The 13,970-nt window shown below is 44.9% G+C and overlaps 1 protein-coding gene across 4 annotated transcripts; it reads left to right on the top strand.

Annotated features, from left to right (window-relative positions):
- Positions 1-3,838: 3,838 nt before the first annotated feature.
- On the top strand, positions 3,839-13,434 carry CEBPG (CCAAT enhancer binding protein gamma). Of its 4 annotated transcripts, none has more exons than XM_007126418.4 (3): positions 3,839-3,996; positions 9,736-9,766; positions 9,979-13,434. In XM_007126418.4, exons 2-3 carry the CDS (start codon positions 9,742-9,744, stop codon positions 10,515-10,517), a joined length of 564 nt encoding a protein of 187 aa, XP_007126480.1. In that variant the 5' UTR covers positions 3,839-3,996; positions 9,736-9,741; the 3' UTR covers positions 10,518-13,434. The 4 variants fall into 4 exon arrangements, with proteins under 4 accessions (XP_007126480.1, XP_023988347.1, XP_054934948.1 ...); XM_055078973.1 differs by lacking the exon at positions 3,839-3,996 and adding an exon at positions 4,316-4,787; XM_024132579.2 differs by lacking the exon at positions 9,736-9,766 and having other exon boundaries at positions 3,876-3,996.
- The last annotated feature ends 536 nt before the right edge of the window (positions 13,435-13,970 follow it).

Genomic DNA, 13,970 nt, shown 5'->3' with positions numbered 1-13,970 from the left:
CTTTGGAGGGGATTTTAATGTACTATTTCTTTTTTTTTTTTTTTTTTTGCGGTACGCGGGCCTCTCACTGTTGTGGCCTCTCCCATTGCGGAGCACAGGCTCCGGGAGCGCAGGCTCAGCGGCCATGGCTCACGGGCCTAGCCGCTCCGCGGCATGTGGGATCTTCCCGGACCGGAGCACGAACCCGCATCCCCTGCATCGGCAGGTGGACTCTCAACCACTGCGCCACCAGGGAAGCCCTAATGTACTACTTCTTTACAAATTCTTTGGATTTGCAGACTACGTATCAGGTATCAGTGAGGCAGAGATCCATGCAGGAAATTTTTCTTTATTAGTGGCTTGCGTCCCTGTGACTTGCAAGAAACAACATGGTGGATCTCCTCAAACTAGAGACAGCTCTACCAGGCTCTCCTCATTTCCTTATGGTGAGAGCAAGTCTTTCAGAGGATTCCCATCTCTCTTAGGGTAAGAATCAGAACCCTTCTCAGGCCACAAGGCCCTGTCCATCTCATCAGTCTCCTCCGGGGCACTGTGCTTCACCCAAAGAAAGGTGTTTCTCCCATCTCAAGACCTTTAGATAAGACAGTCCCTCTGACTTGAAGGCACCTCCACTTCATCTGTGCCACCTAGGCAAATCCTGCTCATCTTACAGTGTTTCCATAACCCACAGACCAGGTTTGATTCCCTTCTTATAATCTCTCGCAGCATCTTGTACTTCCTTCTTGTAATAGCTGTGAAAATGGTAATTAGAAAATTGTGTGGTTACTGAATGTCTGTTTCCCTGCCTCTAAGTGTAAGCTCCATGTGGACAGGGACTGCTTGTCTTGTTTGTTGCTGATTCCCCACAGCTTAGCACATAGTTGGCACCAAATAAATATTTGTAAACTGAGAAGACAGAATTACCAGCTACCAGCTGCAGAGGAAATAAATACTCTAGTCTTCTTGGCATTGACTAATCCGCTGAGTGTGGAAGAGGCCTGCCCAGAAAGACACAGAGAATGCTGGAGCAGCTTGGCAGAGTGGTTAGCAAACCAGGGGATAAATGAACATACATATATGTGGTTTTATTTTCCTATACAATTTTTAAAGTGATTAGGACATGGTGAGGGTAAAATTATAATTCTGTGAGCAACAAAATCGAATCCAGTTTTAATAGTGCTAAAATCTTGATCAAAGAAATTTCAACTCAGAACACTAAGGGCCAAAGTGAAAGAAACGTGCTGGTTTTGATGATACTGTGTCATTCTACCAAGTCTGCTTCTGTGGTATTCAGTGTTCACTTTTAGTTGCAGCTCTCTTAATTTTTATATCTTTAATTTTCTCGCAAATGTTTTATCACCTCTTTACTGATTCCTCGAAACCGTCTTATGCGGAGAGGTGGTGCCATGGCCTGGGTGATGAAGAAACCTTTCCTCTTTCAAAGACTCCAGTTTTTAGACGATAAGAATTGCTAAAAAGGAAGCAATCAAACCTGTCTGCCTCCACCCAGCGCGCTGCTTCCCAGTTCTAATACGCTTTCAGATCCTCCTGTGAATCGTCTTAGATAAATAAGGCTGGTTTGCCATCCATTTTTTTGAGTTCACGTCTCTCAATCTGTTCACCTGGAGGACAGCACAAGGGAATTGATCGTGGAAATTCATTTCTCCGTAACCACAGTCTGCAGTGACATCAACACTAATCCTACGTTGGGAAAATTTTGCACCCTTTCGTCTTTCAACAAGTTTGCAGCTGCCTTCAGAGCCGTGAGGTCCAGGACTTCTCTCCAGGCTCCCTCCGAGGGGCGCGGGCCGTCGGCGATGAAGCGACCGTCGGGCGCCCCGCGTCCCGGGAGGCGAGTCTGGTAGGCCGTTCCGGGAAAATGTCCCCGGCAGCGACTCCGAGGCGGGGCTCCCCGAGGACGTGGTGAAACCAAAACAGAAATCGATGGTTCAAAACATCACCTCAGCAAATTGTGTTTTCCAAAGACAGGTTTGCCCTCACGAGGCTACGGTTCTCCAATGCCTCCAACTTTCACAGAACTTATCTTGCAGCGGGTCGCCTACAGCTGGGGTGCCGCCCCGCGCGATAGGCCGGGGAACCCCAGTCGTTAACTCCCGCCGCGCCCGCCCCACCGCGCAGTGGGCTACGCCTCCACCACGTGCCCGCCTCCCGCGGCCAGGCCGCCCGCGATTGGCTGGTGGCGCTGTCCGTCGCGGAGGGAGGGCGCGTCCCCCGCAAGCCGGCGCTCCCATTGGTTATGGCGGCGGCGGTCGCGGCCTCGCGCGCGCGGCCGCGGCGAGGAGGGGAACCCGGTGGCGGTGGCGGCGGCGGCGGCGGCGGCGGCGGAACGGGCGGAGGCTGCCGGTTTCGTAACCGTCGCTCCTCCTCGCTGACCCGCGGGCCGCGAGGCCTGGGTCGGGCCGCGCCGTGCGGGGCCGCTGGGAGTGGAGGCCTCTTGGGGGCGGGCGGGCTGGAGGCGCAGGTAAGGAGGCCGCGGGCGGGCTGAGGGAGGAGGAGGAGGCCGCGGCGCCGCCGACCGCTCGCGTGGGCGCGGCCCCTGCCCGAGGAGACCCGGCCCGGCCCTGGGCGGCCGGCTTGCCGGGAAGGCCCCGCGCGGCCCGCGGCGCGGCCGGCGGCCCCGCGCGGCGTCTGATGCAACCTGCCGGCAACACCCGGCGGGGCCGCTGATCTCATCCTTGGCCCCGGCCCAGCGCCACGGCGCCACCCGCAGACCCCCGCGCTCCCGCAGCGCCCCTGCTGCCGGCCCGGGACGGGATGCGAGCCGGGCTGTGCCCCCTCCAGAACCCGGCCCTCTGTTTGTGCAACGTGCAGTGTGACCAGCCAGGCTTGTATTGGCCCCTGGGGATAAAGGGTGTTCCCAGAATAGCAGAAGGTGGACGGTATCTTACTTCAGTGCCACCTGGGATATTTCCTGCGCCTGCAAAACTGCTCGGTGTCGGATAATCGAGAATCCTTTTTAGAAGTTAGTCGAGTAGTCAGGGAAGGCGGTCGAGTTTTAAATATGTGACTTTACACAAATAATATTGTGCTTCCTTATGGAGCTGTACTTTGAATATCCTTCAGGTGACTATTGAACACAGGTTGGATGAATGTGCAGCAACCACGAGTTGACTAGAACAGAGAAGGGCAAAAAAATGAAGTGCTTCGTTAGCATGCTTGGAGGGAACACAGTAAGGAAAATTGCCAGCCGAGGTGTCTAGATGGAGAGGATGGAAATGCATGTTTGAGGGGAAGGAGAATCTGTTCTTCCAAGTAAGCTCGTGTGTTTTTATTCTTCAGGTTTCATTGCTGGGCTTTCCTCTAGTCTGAAGTTTGTGCTGTCATCTGGCATCTTAAAATGTGTCCGTTTCAGAATGGTTTTAACCTTGGTGGGTTACACAAAAATTGGTAGTTCTCTCTCCCAGTGTACACTCACTCAGTTGAATTCTTATGGGAAGAGATTGTCCTTTAATTCAGATAGGATGTGGGACGCTCAAAGAAACTTTTCAAATAAAATAGTATAAAGGTTTGCTTTACTAAGAAATTCTGCATCTAAAAGCCCTTGACAGTTAAAAGTTAAAGTCTGGTCAGCTGTTACTACTTGAGTAGTATTTGGGATAAGCTATTAAAGCTGATTCACTGTTTTGGAAAAACTTAGTGTAAACAAAGCTAAATAATTACAGGATGCTAGTGAGCTGAAGAATTTTTCAGTTAGAGTCCTGCTTCTGGTGGGCACACTTGGCAGATTCAGTCATTTTAATACCTCCCTGAAAAACATAAGTGGAAGCGAAACTTAGTTTTTTTTCCCCCAGAATATCCTCTAAAGCGCGGCCGCGGCGAGGAGGGGAACCCGGTGGCGCTGGCGGCGGCGGCGGCGGCGGAACGGGCGGAGGCTGCCGGTTTCGTAACCGTCGCTCCTCCTCGCTGACCCGCGGGCCGCGAGGCCTGGGTCGGGCCGCGCCGTGCGGGGCCGCTGGGAGTGGAGGCCTCTTGGGGGCGGGCGGGCTGGAGGCGCAGGTAAGGAGGCCGCGGGCGGGCTGAGGGAGGAGGAGGAGGCCGCGGCGCCGCCGACCGCTCGCGTGGGCGCGGCCCCTGCCCGAGGAGACCCGGCCCGGCCCTGGGCGGCCGGCTTGCCGGGAAGGCCCCGCGCGGCCCGCGGCGCGGCCGGCGGCCCCGCGCGGCGTCTGATGCAACCTGCCGGCAACACCCGGCGGGGCCGCTGATCTCATCCTTGGCCCCGGCCCAGCGCCACGGCGCCACCCGCAGACCCCCGCGCTCCCGCAGCGCCCCTGCTGCCGGCCCGGGACGGGATGCGAGCCGGGCTGTGCCCCCTCCAGAACCCGGCCCTCTGTTTGTGCAACGTGCAGTGTGACCAGCCAGGCTTGTATTGGCCCCTGGGGATAAAGGGTGTTCCCAGAATAGCAGAAGGTGGACGGTATCTTACTTCAGTGCCACCTGGGATATTTCCTGCGCCTGCAAAACTGCTCGGTGTCGGATAATCGAGAATCCTTTTTAGAAGTTAGTCGAGTAGTCAGGGAAGGCGGTCGAGTTTTAAATATGTGACTTTACACAAATAATATTGTGCTTCCTTATGGAGCTGTACTTTGAATATCCTTCAGGTGACTATTGAACACAGGTTGGATGAATGTGCAGCAACCACGAGTTGACTAGAACAGAGAAGGGCAAAAAAATGAAGTGCTTCGTTAGCATGCTTGGAGGGAACACAGTAAGGAAAATTGCCAGCCGAGGTGTCTAGATGGAGAGGATGGAAATGCATGTTTGAGGGGAAGGAGAATCTGTTCTTCCAAGTAAGCTCGTGTGTTTTTATTCTTCAGGTTTCATTGCTGGGCTTTCCTCTAGTCTGAAGTTTGTGCTGTCATCTGGCATCTTAAAATGTGTCCGTTTCAGAATGGTTTTAACCTTGGTGGGTTACACAAAAATTGGTAGTTCTCTCTCCCAGTGTACACTCACTCAGTTGAATTCTTATGGGGAGAGATTGTCCTTTAATTCAGATAGGATGTGGGACGCTCAAAGAAACTTTTCAAATAAAATAGTATAAAGGTTTGCTTTACTAAGAAATTCTGCATCTAAAAGCCCTTGACAGTTAAAAGTTAAAGTCTGGTCAGCTGTTACTACTTGAGTAGTATTTGGGATAAGCTATTAAAGCTGATTCACTGTTTTGGAAAAACTTAGTGTAAACAAAGCTAAATAATTACAGGATGCTAGTGAGCTGAAGAAGTTTTCAGTTAGAGTCCTGCTTCTGGTGGGCACACTTGGCAGATTCAGTCATTTTAATACCTCCCTGAAAAACATAAGTGGAAGCGAAACTTAGTTTTTTTTCCCCCAGAATATCCTCTAAATTCTCAAGGTCACATCATGGCTGTCAGCAAGGTTGTCTGATCTTGGACAGGTGGTTTCATCCCTTGGGATTTAAACAGCACCTGGTGAGTCCTAGGTAAAGATAAATAGGACCTCATGGGGCTGAATTTGGTCTTATGGCCTAAGATTGCCTCACCTGATCACAGAAATGGTAAACGCACGTAGCCACAATTCCAGGTTTATTGTGTATTCTTGGGAGGGGGTGCTTCCATGGGCTCTTATTACTGGTAGGTACATTGGTCTCCTGTCTTTTTGGCTTTCCAGGCCTATTAGTTAAAAAAGAAAAAAAAAGAAAAACAAGAATTGAGCATGACTCCCTAATAGATGTATATTTATAAACAATGTGTGTGTATTAGTTTGTGTGTGTTGTTAATGGCACTAAAAGTAGAGTAAAAAGATGACATTAAAAAAAGGCAAAAGAGCCTACATTTTCTTCTCGTACTCCAGTGGACCACTTATGTACTCCCTGAAGGGATGTACCCTCCTTCATGGACCCCCTGCTTTGGGTCATGAAACCAGCAGTGGCAAATAAATAGAAATCCTGCTCATTTAGGTGTTTGTTAACTTTGCTTACCTTCACTTCACTTGTAGTACAGAGTTGTCAGACCCTGTCAACATATGTCTAAAAACTTGAGGTTATGGGAAACATAACTGGGCAGAGTGGAAAATAAAGGTTCTCAACTGATACGAAGCAAAGACCAGACAAGAATGATGTTCACTGTATAGGCTGGGGAGTAGAAGTAGCAAATGTTTTTATTTTCCTGTATACCATTAAGAAAGACCAAGAACTTTAGGTGGTAAGACCATAATATCTTAGTAACAGTCTTGATTTAATTATGGTTGTTATAAGAGATTTTAATGCTAGAGAATCTCATTTTTATGTAAGACACTTGTAAAAATAAGTGTTTTCTCTTAGCCTTTTGAGGCTGTATCCAACAAATATTTCTTGAGCAGCACCGCTAGATGCTGGGCCTATGGTGATAAAGACAGAGTCCTGTCTCTAGCTTAGTCTACAGGGAGGCACACTATTGAGCTGGCATTGACCAAGAAACTGGGGGAACACATTGGACAGAAGCACAAAGAAAAGATAACGTGCAGACAGACGAGGCTGTGCCCCTGAGAGATGATGTCAGCCTGAGGTAATTCTGTGGCATTGGGATGGAGACGGATAGTAGAGGTGAGGTGTTTTGGGGGGTGGGGGTGGGTAGAATTGTCAGATACCAATGATTTGAACAGATTTGGAATAAGGGGAAAACATCTGAATATTTTGGAGTGTAGACCTTCGTTGAGGAGATTGGAGTTAAAAATTTATTTGGGGGGGCAGGGTAGGAATATCTGGTTGTACACATGTGAAGAAAATGACAAGAGGGTTAGGAAAATCCTTGAGAGGTTTATTTTCCCATTGAGACAATTTTGATTTTGTTTTACTCATTCTAAGTTAGTTTTGAGTTGTCACTGTGTCACTGATTTGAATGAACATTACTTGAATTAAGGAATTTGAATTTAAAAAATGTTACCCACTCAGTCCATCTTTCTTAAGGTCCATGGTTGATTTGTAGCAGTGGCTCTCAAACTTCAGTGTCATCAGAATCACTTGGAGGTCCTGTTAAAACAAGATCGCCCAGCCCTATTCCTAGAGCTCCTGATTCCTAGGTCTGGGGCAGCCCGAGAATTTGCATTTCTAACAAGGTGATGCTGCTGCTGCCGGTTCAGGGACCACACTTTGAGAACCACTGCTTTTCAGTTTTTCTCCTGCTTCCTGCTTGAATGATTCACAGCAAGGAAACAAGGTGCCACTCTGCTTCCTGTAGACTGAACTTTGGAATAGTATTTGTCCACATAGGAGCCAGACTTTCATTTAGGGTTGAATATCCAGATTTGAAATAAACTTATTTTCTTTTTGTGCATTGTAGGTGCTCAGTAAATGTTTGTGGAAGAAACAAAAGCACAGATAACTGTAAACTGTAAAATATGTAACTCGTAGAGGCAGCTGTTTTGCTCAATGTAAAAAACAAAATTGATAATATGTTTGGAGTTAAGTCTTAGACCACTTAGCTCTGACCCCCTTTCCTTAGTGGATAGCTCTTCACTTTAAGAGCTACTTTCTTGGCTTGTCTTCGGTTGGAGAACTTAAAAAACAAAAAAAAATTGGAGTTCTTTTTATTATCTCCAAGTTTCCTTTTCTTACATTTTTACCAGTTTGATGATTACTCTTTGTTTTACAAGCCAGAGGACTCATTTTCAAAACCTTGCCTACTGTGTTCAGCCTAGTACCTTGAGTCAGACTGAGGTAAAAGAGCCCTTCCCTGTTCTGGTATCTTTAAGAACAAAAATGGGCATGAACATCACTAAATTTGGAGGCTATAATAAGAGTTTTTGGTGACTGAAGTTCGTGGTATATTGTCAAAGTCAGAAGGCATTTTACCATTTTACGTCCCTCATTTGCAGATGGGGAAATCGAGGCTCACAGAGGGAAAGGGTATGTCCAGAGTGAAACGGGGAAAGTCAGAGCCAAGACAAGAACTGACTTGGTTCCTGGTTTGTACTTCTTTGGATCATTGCTATCTCTGAGTTTATTAGAGAGTAGCTTTAAAGACTAAAAACCTAATTGACATATAAAACGTAAAAAAGAAGATAAATAAGATGAACATAATCATGATTGTTAAGACAGTCCCAGGACAAACAAGTTCATAAAAATTGAGTAAACACTTTTCACTTCATACCAAATAGATAAGCAATGGTATAGATGGCCTTTAACACTATTAGTGGTAAGTGTAGCTCAAATTATACTGAACTGCCACTTTGTAACTGGAAGGAAAAATAGGCAACTTGATAAATTATCAAGGGAAATATGAAATACCCATTACTGAAGATAGACTTGGAGTAGATATCCATCATGGTTTGGAAGGAAGCTTTTGGTGTTTCCTTAGCACTGAAGTGAGAACAGATGACCGGCTAGCTCAGGGCTGCCTGTGTGGCTTGAAAAACAATGGAAAGTAATGATATATGGCCTTTTTAAAAGCAAAGATTTTTTTAAAAGCAGACCAGTAAATGGTGTTTATACAGAAATGCCTGGCTAAAGGTTTGGGTGAAGCTACTGGTGTTTACTAACCGAGCTTTTCTTAAGAACTGTAAGGTGTACTCATTTGAGGCAGTTCATAATTCTGGCTGCAGGGTTTTTTCCACTGATGCAGCTTTAGCAGTTTTGTGAAAAGAGAACGGGATAGTTTTATGGTTCCTAACACTGCTTTCTCAGTTTTCAAGAGTGCTGTGGCTTCTTGGTGGGCACGGTTCACTCAGCTTAGTCAGTTTGTCTTGAAGTGGCCTCATGATGATAGGATAGGTCTGCTTTTGACACATCTTGAGGCAGTTGTAGCAAAGTGGTTGAATTCATAGTCATCCAAGTATGACTAGTTCTGAAACTGTGACTTCATTTCTACGGGCAGCACTGCCGCAATATTTCAGCATTGGCGTTTCCTCTGCGCTCCTTGAGCAATGTCAAGTGGGTGCAGGCGCTGCAGCTGCTCTGGCTCTAGGTCCAGCCTGAGTCCCAGTGCTTGCACCTCCTTGGATGCATCATCAGGGCTTTTGTTTCTTTCCTTGTGGTTTTAGGCTGACTGTGTTTAGATGCGTTTACTAATTATGTCGAGAATTAAAAAGCGCTGTTAGGGCTTCCCTGGTGGCGCAGTGGTTGAGAGTCCGCCTGCCGATGCAGGGGACCACGGGTTCGTGCCTCGGTCCGGGAAGATCCCACATGCCGTGGAGCAGCTGGGCCTGTGAGCCGTGGCCTCTGAGCCTGTGCGTCCGGAGCCTGTGCTCCGCAACGGGAGAGGCCCCAGCAGCGAGAGGCCCACGTACCGCAAAAAAAAAAAAAAAACTGTTAAAAGCATGATGGGATGGGGAAGCAAGTTGGGTATCTCAGAGCTTCTAAATCTGTGATCCAAGAAACTAACTTAAAAAAAATCTCTGTAAACTACTCTCATTTGAGGTCATTAAAAAAAAATAAAAACAAGCAAAAAACACCTTTTCAAAATATCCTGTAAAGATTCTTACGCTCCGGGAGAGAAGTCAAGTCCTTGATGACTCAGTCTCTGCATATTAGAGTAAGGACCATGCAGAGATCGTAGTGCAGGGCTTCCTGATGAGCACTGGAGACTGGGCTGGGCGCTCTGCTCCAGCCCTTCTATTTTGACTTGAGCCAACAGTTGAAACTTTTTCCCTCTTTTATTTCAGGTGTCTCTCCTATCATAACTGAACTCATTGCGTTTAAACCAAACATCTCACATTTCTGTCTTGCAGATTGCCAAGTGCTATTGGTTCATATGTGCTACCTAATTAGTGGTGTTCTTTTGTTTTTCCTCCCATTTTTGATAACAGGCACAGATGGGCAGTACCCTCAGGGGTTCAGGTGGGTTGAATTTGGTCGTATGGTGCGTCTGTATTAACTTACCTCTCTAAATTACATGACTTAGACTTCTGAAACATTGGAGCAGTGGGCAGTTGTCATAGACTTTTCTCAGCATAATCAATTAATATTGGCCTGCTATTGGGTACATGCAAGTTTAATCTTATTTGATCTTGTCATTTCAAATATTTTAATGCAATTTATTTTTTAACTAGGTACATGTGAAGATTTCTTGGCAGATCAAACCATTGATCACCTTGTCCTCATTTCTACTTGTTCTGTGTTGACAAGGGAACGTGCCCAAATGAGCAAGGTATCACAGCAGAACACTACCCCGAGCGTGAATGGAATAAGTGTCATTCATACTCAGGCTCATGCCAGCGGCTTACAGCAGGTTCCTCAACTGGTGCCCGCCGGCCCTGGGGGCGGAGGCAAAGCTGTGCCTCCAAGCAAGCAGAGCAAAAAGAGTCTGCCCATGGATCGCAACAGTGACGAGTATCGTCAGCGCAGAGAGAGGAACAACATGGCGGTGAAAAAGAGCCGGTTGAAAAGCAAGCAGAAAGCGCAGGATACGCTGCAGAGAGTGAATCAGCTCAAGGAAGAGAATGAACGGTTGGAAGCAAAAATTAAATTGCTGACTAAGGAATTAAGTGTACTGAAAGATTTATTTCTTGAGCATGCACACAACCTCGCAGATAATGTGCAACCCAGTAGCACTGAAAATACGACAGATTCTGATAATGCAGGACAGTAGACCTCACCTCTTTCAAACGTCACAACTTGTGGCTTGAACGTTAAAGGTGTGACTACCTACACTACTTGTATCAGCGGCTGAATCTCCATTATTCAAAGATCCATTGAAGGTTGTTTTCTAGGATCAGCACTGAAGAGTTGATTAGCTAAAAATGTTAGCCATATAATTTGAATATCTGGTTTTAAATAATAAGGATTTTTGTGGGGATAAAAACAGTTTTAAAGGTATATGGTAAAAAAAAAAAAAAAAAAAATGCCCTGGAGCTTGTTGTTCTTAATAAATCCTGACTTCCCAAGAAATATTTCTTTTCTAGGTTGACAGAAGGAATGGGGAACTGGCAAGTCATGCAGAAGAGTCTTGGTTTTAATGGATATGGTTAATTGGATGAAAGAAAGTTGAATGCCATCTCTGTTCATCTATGTGTGACTTTTTTCTAAATTATGTATTAAAAATGCTTAGAGCTATAGAAACCAATCACTTTATAATTTGGAGTGATTTTATGTATAGCATAAACCTTGTTTTAGCATAATTAGTACCGTTTTCCCCAGGAAGTACAAGTTTTTGAATAGTGATGTCAGGTTAAGTAAAGAAACCCCATTGCATTTTAAAGGCAGTATGCAGCCAACTGGTTTAAAAATATAAATAGCATTTAGGAAGCAAATAGGTTTTTTAAAAGTAAAAGCAAAGCATTTGGGATACCTTTGGGTTATTGCATTGGCATTATTTTGTTAAAATTAAGAAAACAACTCAGTGGTTTAGAGAAACTTATGTACCAAAATTTTAGTTTCTGCAGATGCTAGTAAAGTAAGCCTTTTTTTTTTTTTAACATACCATTTGGATAGCCGAGTTAGTAAACAAAACGTCTCAACAGTTTATGGCCACACTAGTTACTGATTAGGATTTTGAATATTAATTTCAGGAGGTAGTTTCTCCTGTGTTCAAATGCACTGCAGTGGGGCCGTGGTTTTTAAAAGCAAAAATTTCTTGTGAACGATCACTTGGTATTTGATCTTAAACAACTGATTATTAGAAAAATACATCATCAACTCCATGCCATTTCCCAAAATAATAGTCTAAGAAAACTTGAAAGTGTAAGGTTTAACCTTTAATTTATTTCACTTAAACACATCGTTTTATATTGTTTTTGCAACATTTTCTAGTTAGTGGGCTGTTCTTCCAGACTTTTGTACCACTTTTTATTCATTTGTATGCATTTATGTCCCATAACTTATTTTAGCAAGAAAATACGAATAAAACTCAGGATATTGACATTTTTGTTAAGACTAAAAAGTGGCAGTCACTGAAGATAGAAATCTCTAGGGTCCGGCTTATATAAGTGTTGGTAGTTTTGATTGTTCTTGTTGACTTTTTTTTTAGGAACAATTCTAGCTCAAATTTGTGTTTTTCTCTTTTTTTGGTTTTTGTTTTTGGGTGACCTAGGCTGGTGACAAGAGACTGAGTCACATCAGATTAAAAAGTTACCAGGTATCTTATTTGAACATGGTCATTTTGGGCCACACTGTTGTTTCATACCAGGACCTGGGACAGTGTAACCAGGATGTAAGTCAAGTTGCACCCTTGGGTTGGTGGAAGAGTGCTGTCTTGTGCCCTTCTGGGCGGAAGAAGACATCACGGTGCCCTGCAACTCAGCAAAGCCATTATTAGAGGCCAAGAGTCCCTTCTGCATGTGACAAGAGCCCTGTATTGTTCCATGAGAGTGACTGTCCCAGGACGGTTAACTCCCTATAGATCCAGGAGACAGGATAGGGCTTCCTATTAGGGTCCAACATCGGTTTACTGTGGTTGGAGTATGGATCTACTTGTAGGTTGATAGATGTTTTAAACAACTAACTAGGAGATACCCACAGAATGCTACTGAATCTTTAGTAGCACCTCATTGGAGATGCAGTTAGGTCACTTGAATCTTTAAGCACCTATAAGAGTTGCTACAGACATTTTTAATCTCTTATTTACTAAACAATATCTTTCAGAAATGGTTGTCCCCATGGAATTTATTGTTACCAATTATATGAATTGACTTAACTATCTTGGAAGAGAAGCTTTAGGGAGATCATCAGGTATGTACTCAATTATTTCAAGTAAGAATATAAGATTGTACCTTTTGGAAAAATTCAAGCTTTTCTTTTACCTATGCAAATCAAAACTAGCACCAGCAGTCATGCATAGAACAGAAATGTTAACCGTTGTCTTGACTATCTCACTGAAGTGTTTGGGAATGAAAGTTTTTAGTTTGATAGATTTATCAGTATAAAATGGAGGGAAACCAAGTATAGGGAATGGGTAAGTTTGGGAATTGTATATGACTTCTGTAATTTTTGTCCTGTAGGTTACATATGAACCATTAGGATATGATCTGCCTTTGCTGGCAGGTCTAGTGGTTTAGGAATTAGGCTTTAGTATAAATTTCTAGCTGCATGTGAGTCTTCCAGGATGGGTGTTTTCTGACAGGTCTTGGCTGCAGGTGGTGCGATCCAACAGTTCTTCCTGCTGTCTGGCCCCTTTTAGTTACTGGGATGTGAGCTCAGATACTTTGGACATTCTTACCAAGAAGTAGTAAGATTTTAATAAAATATGACCAGATTTTTGAAATTCAGGTCATGAGTGTGAAATTCTCAAATTTACATAAAGAAGTAGAAGTATGTACAATGTAATGTTTGGTGTTACAACAAAGGAAATCGTAGCAGCTTTTGATGTTTCTTAATCCCCCTTAGAGGGCTTGAAGCTTTGTACCTGAACAACCCAGTTAAAACACTCAAGAGTTTTTGATGCCTTAGAAATAGGAAAAAATTTTTTGTTTGACAAAAGCTAGGAAGGAAGAAAGTCCGTCCTATAGCTGTTAGATCTGCCTCTCAGGAAAAAGTACCTAACTTGTTCTTTTTGTTCCTGGCTTTCCTCAGTTTGTGAGATTACTCTATTTTTTTAAATATAATTTTATTTCTTTCAGTGAATTTGAAATAAAAAAAACTTTGGAATAATGACTGTATTTCATTGTGGGTTTCTTTATGTTAGATACCAAGAATGTAGTGCAAATGTTAACCAGCTGTGAGGAGCAGGCAGATGCCCCGCTGCCTTTCTGTTCCCAGCCCGGGGTGGGGGTGGGGGGGGGTGAGGTGGGCGTGGGGGCAGGCAGAGGCGCTGTTGTCCCAAGTCTAGACTTCCCTTAATGATGGGAACTTAGTTTTCTCTGAATTCAGAGTGCCTTTCAGTAATATTCTTTGTCCCCTAGTCTAATGTAGAAATGTATACCAGAATAGAGGAAGCAATAACTCGCATCCTGCTTAGACACCTGACATCTCGAGAGTGTGGTCTCCACCTACAGAGTGGTAGGAAATAAGTTCTGAGGCTCTGAGGTCGACGGAATGTCAAAGTAAGGCCTTTCCCCTAACAGTACAGTTTATAGCATGCGCGTCGTCTTCGTTGACACAATGCCAT

Source organism: Physeter macrocephalus, chromosome 17, assembly GCF_002837175.3.
Source record: "Physeter macrocephalus isolate SW-GA chromosome 17, ASM283717v5, whole genome shotgun sequence".
Lineage (NCBI taxonomy): Eukaryota > Metazoa > Chordata > Mammalia > Artiodactyla > Physeteridae > Physeter > Physeter macrocephalus.
Note: the sequence above shows the minus strand (reverse complement) of the source record. Positions and strands in the feature narration are given on the sequence as shown.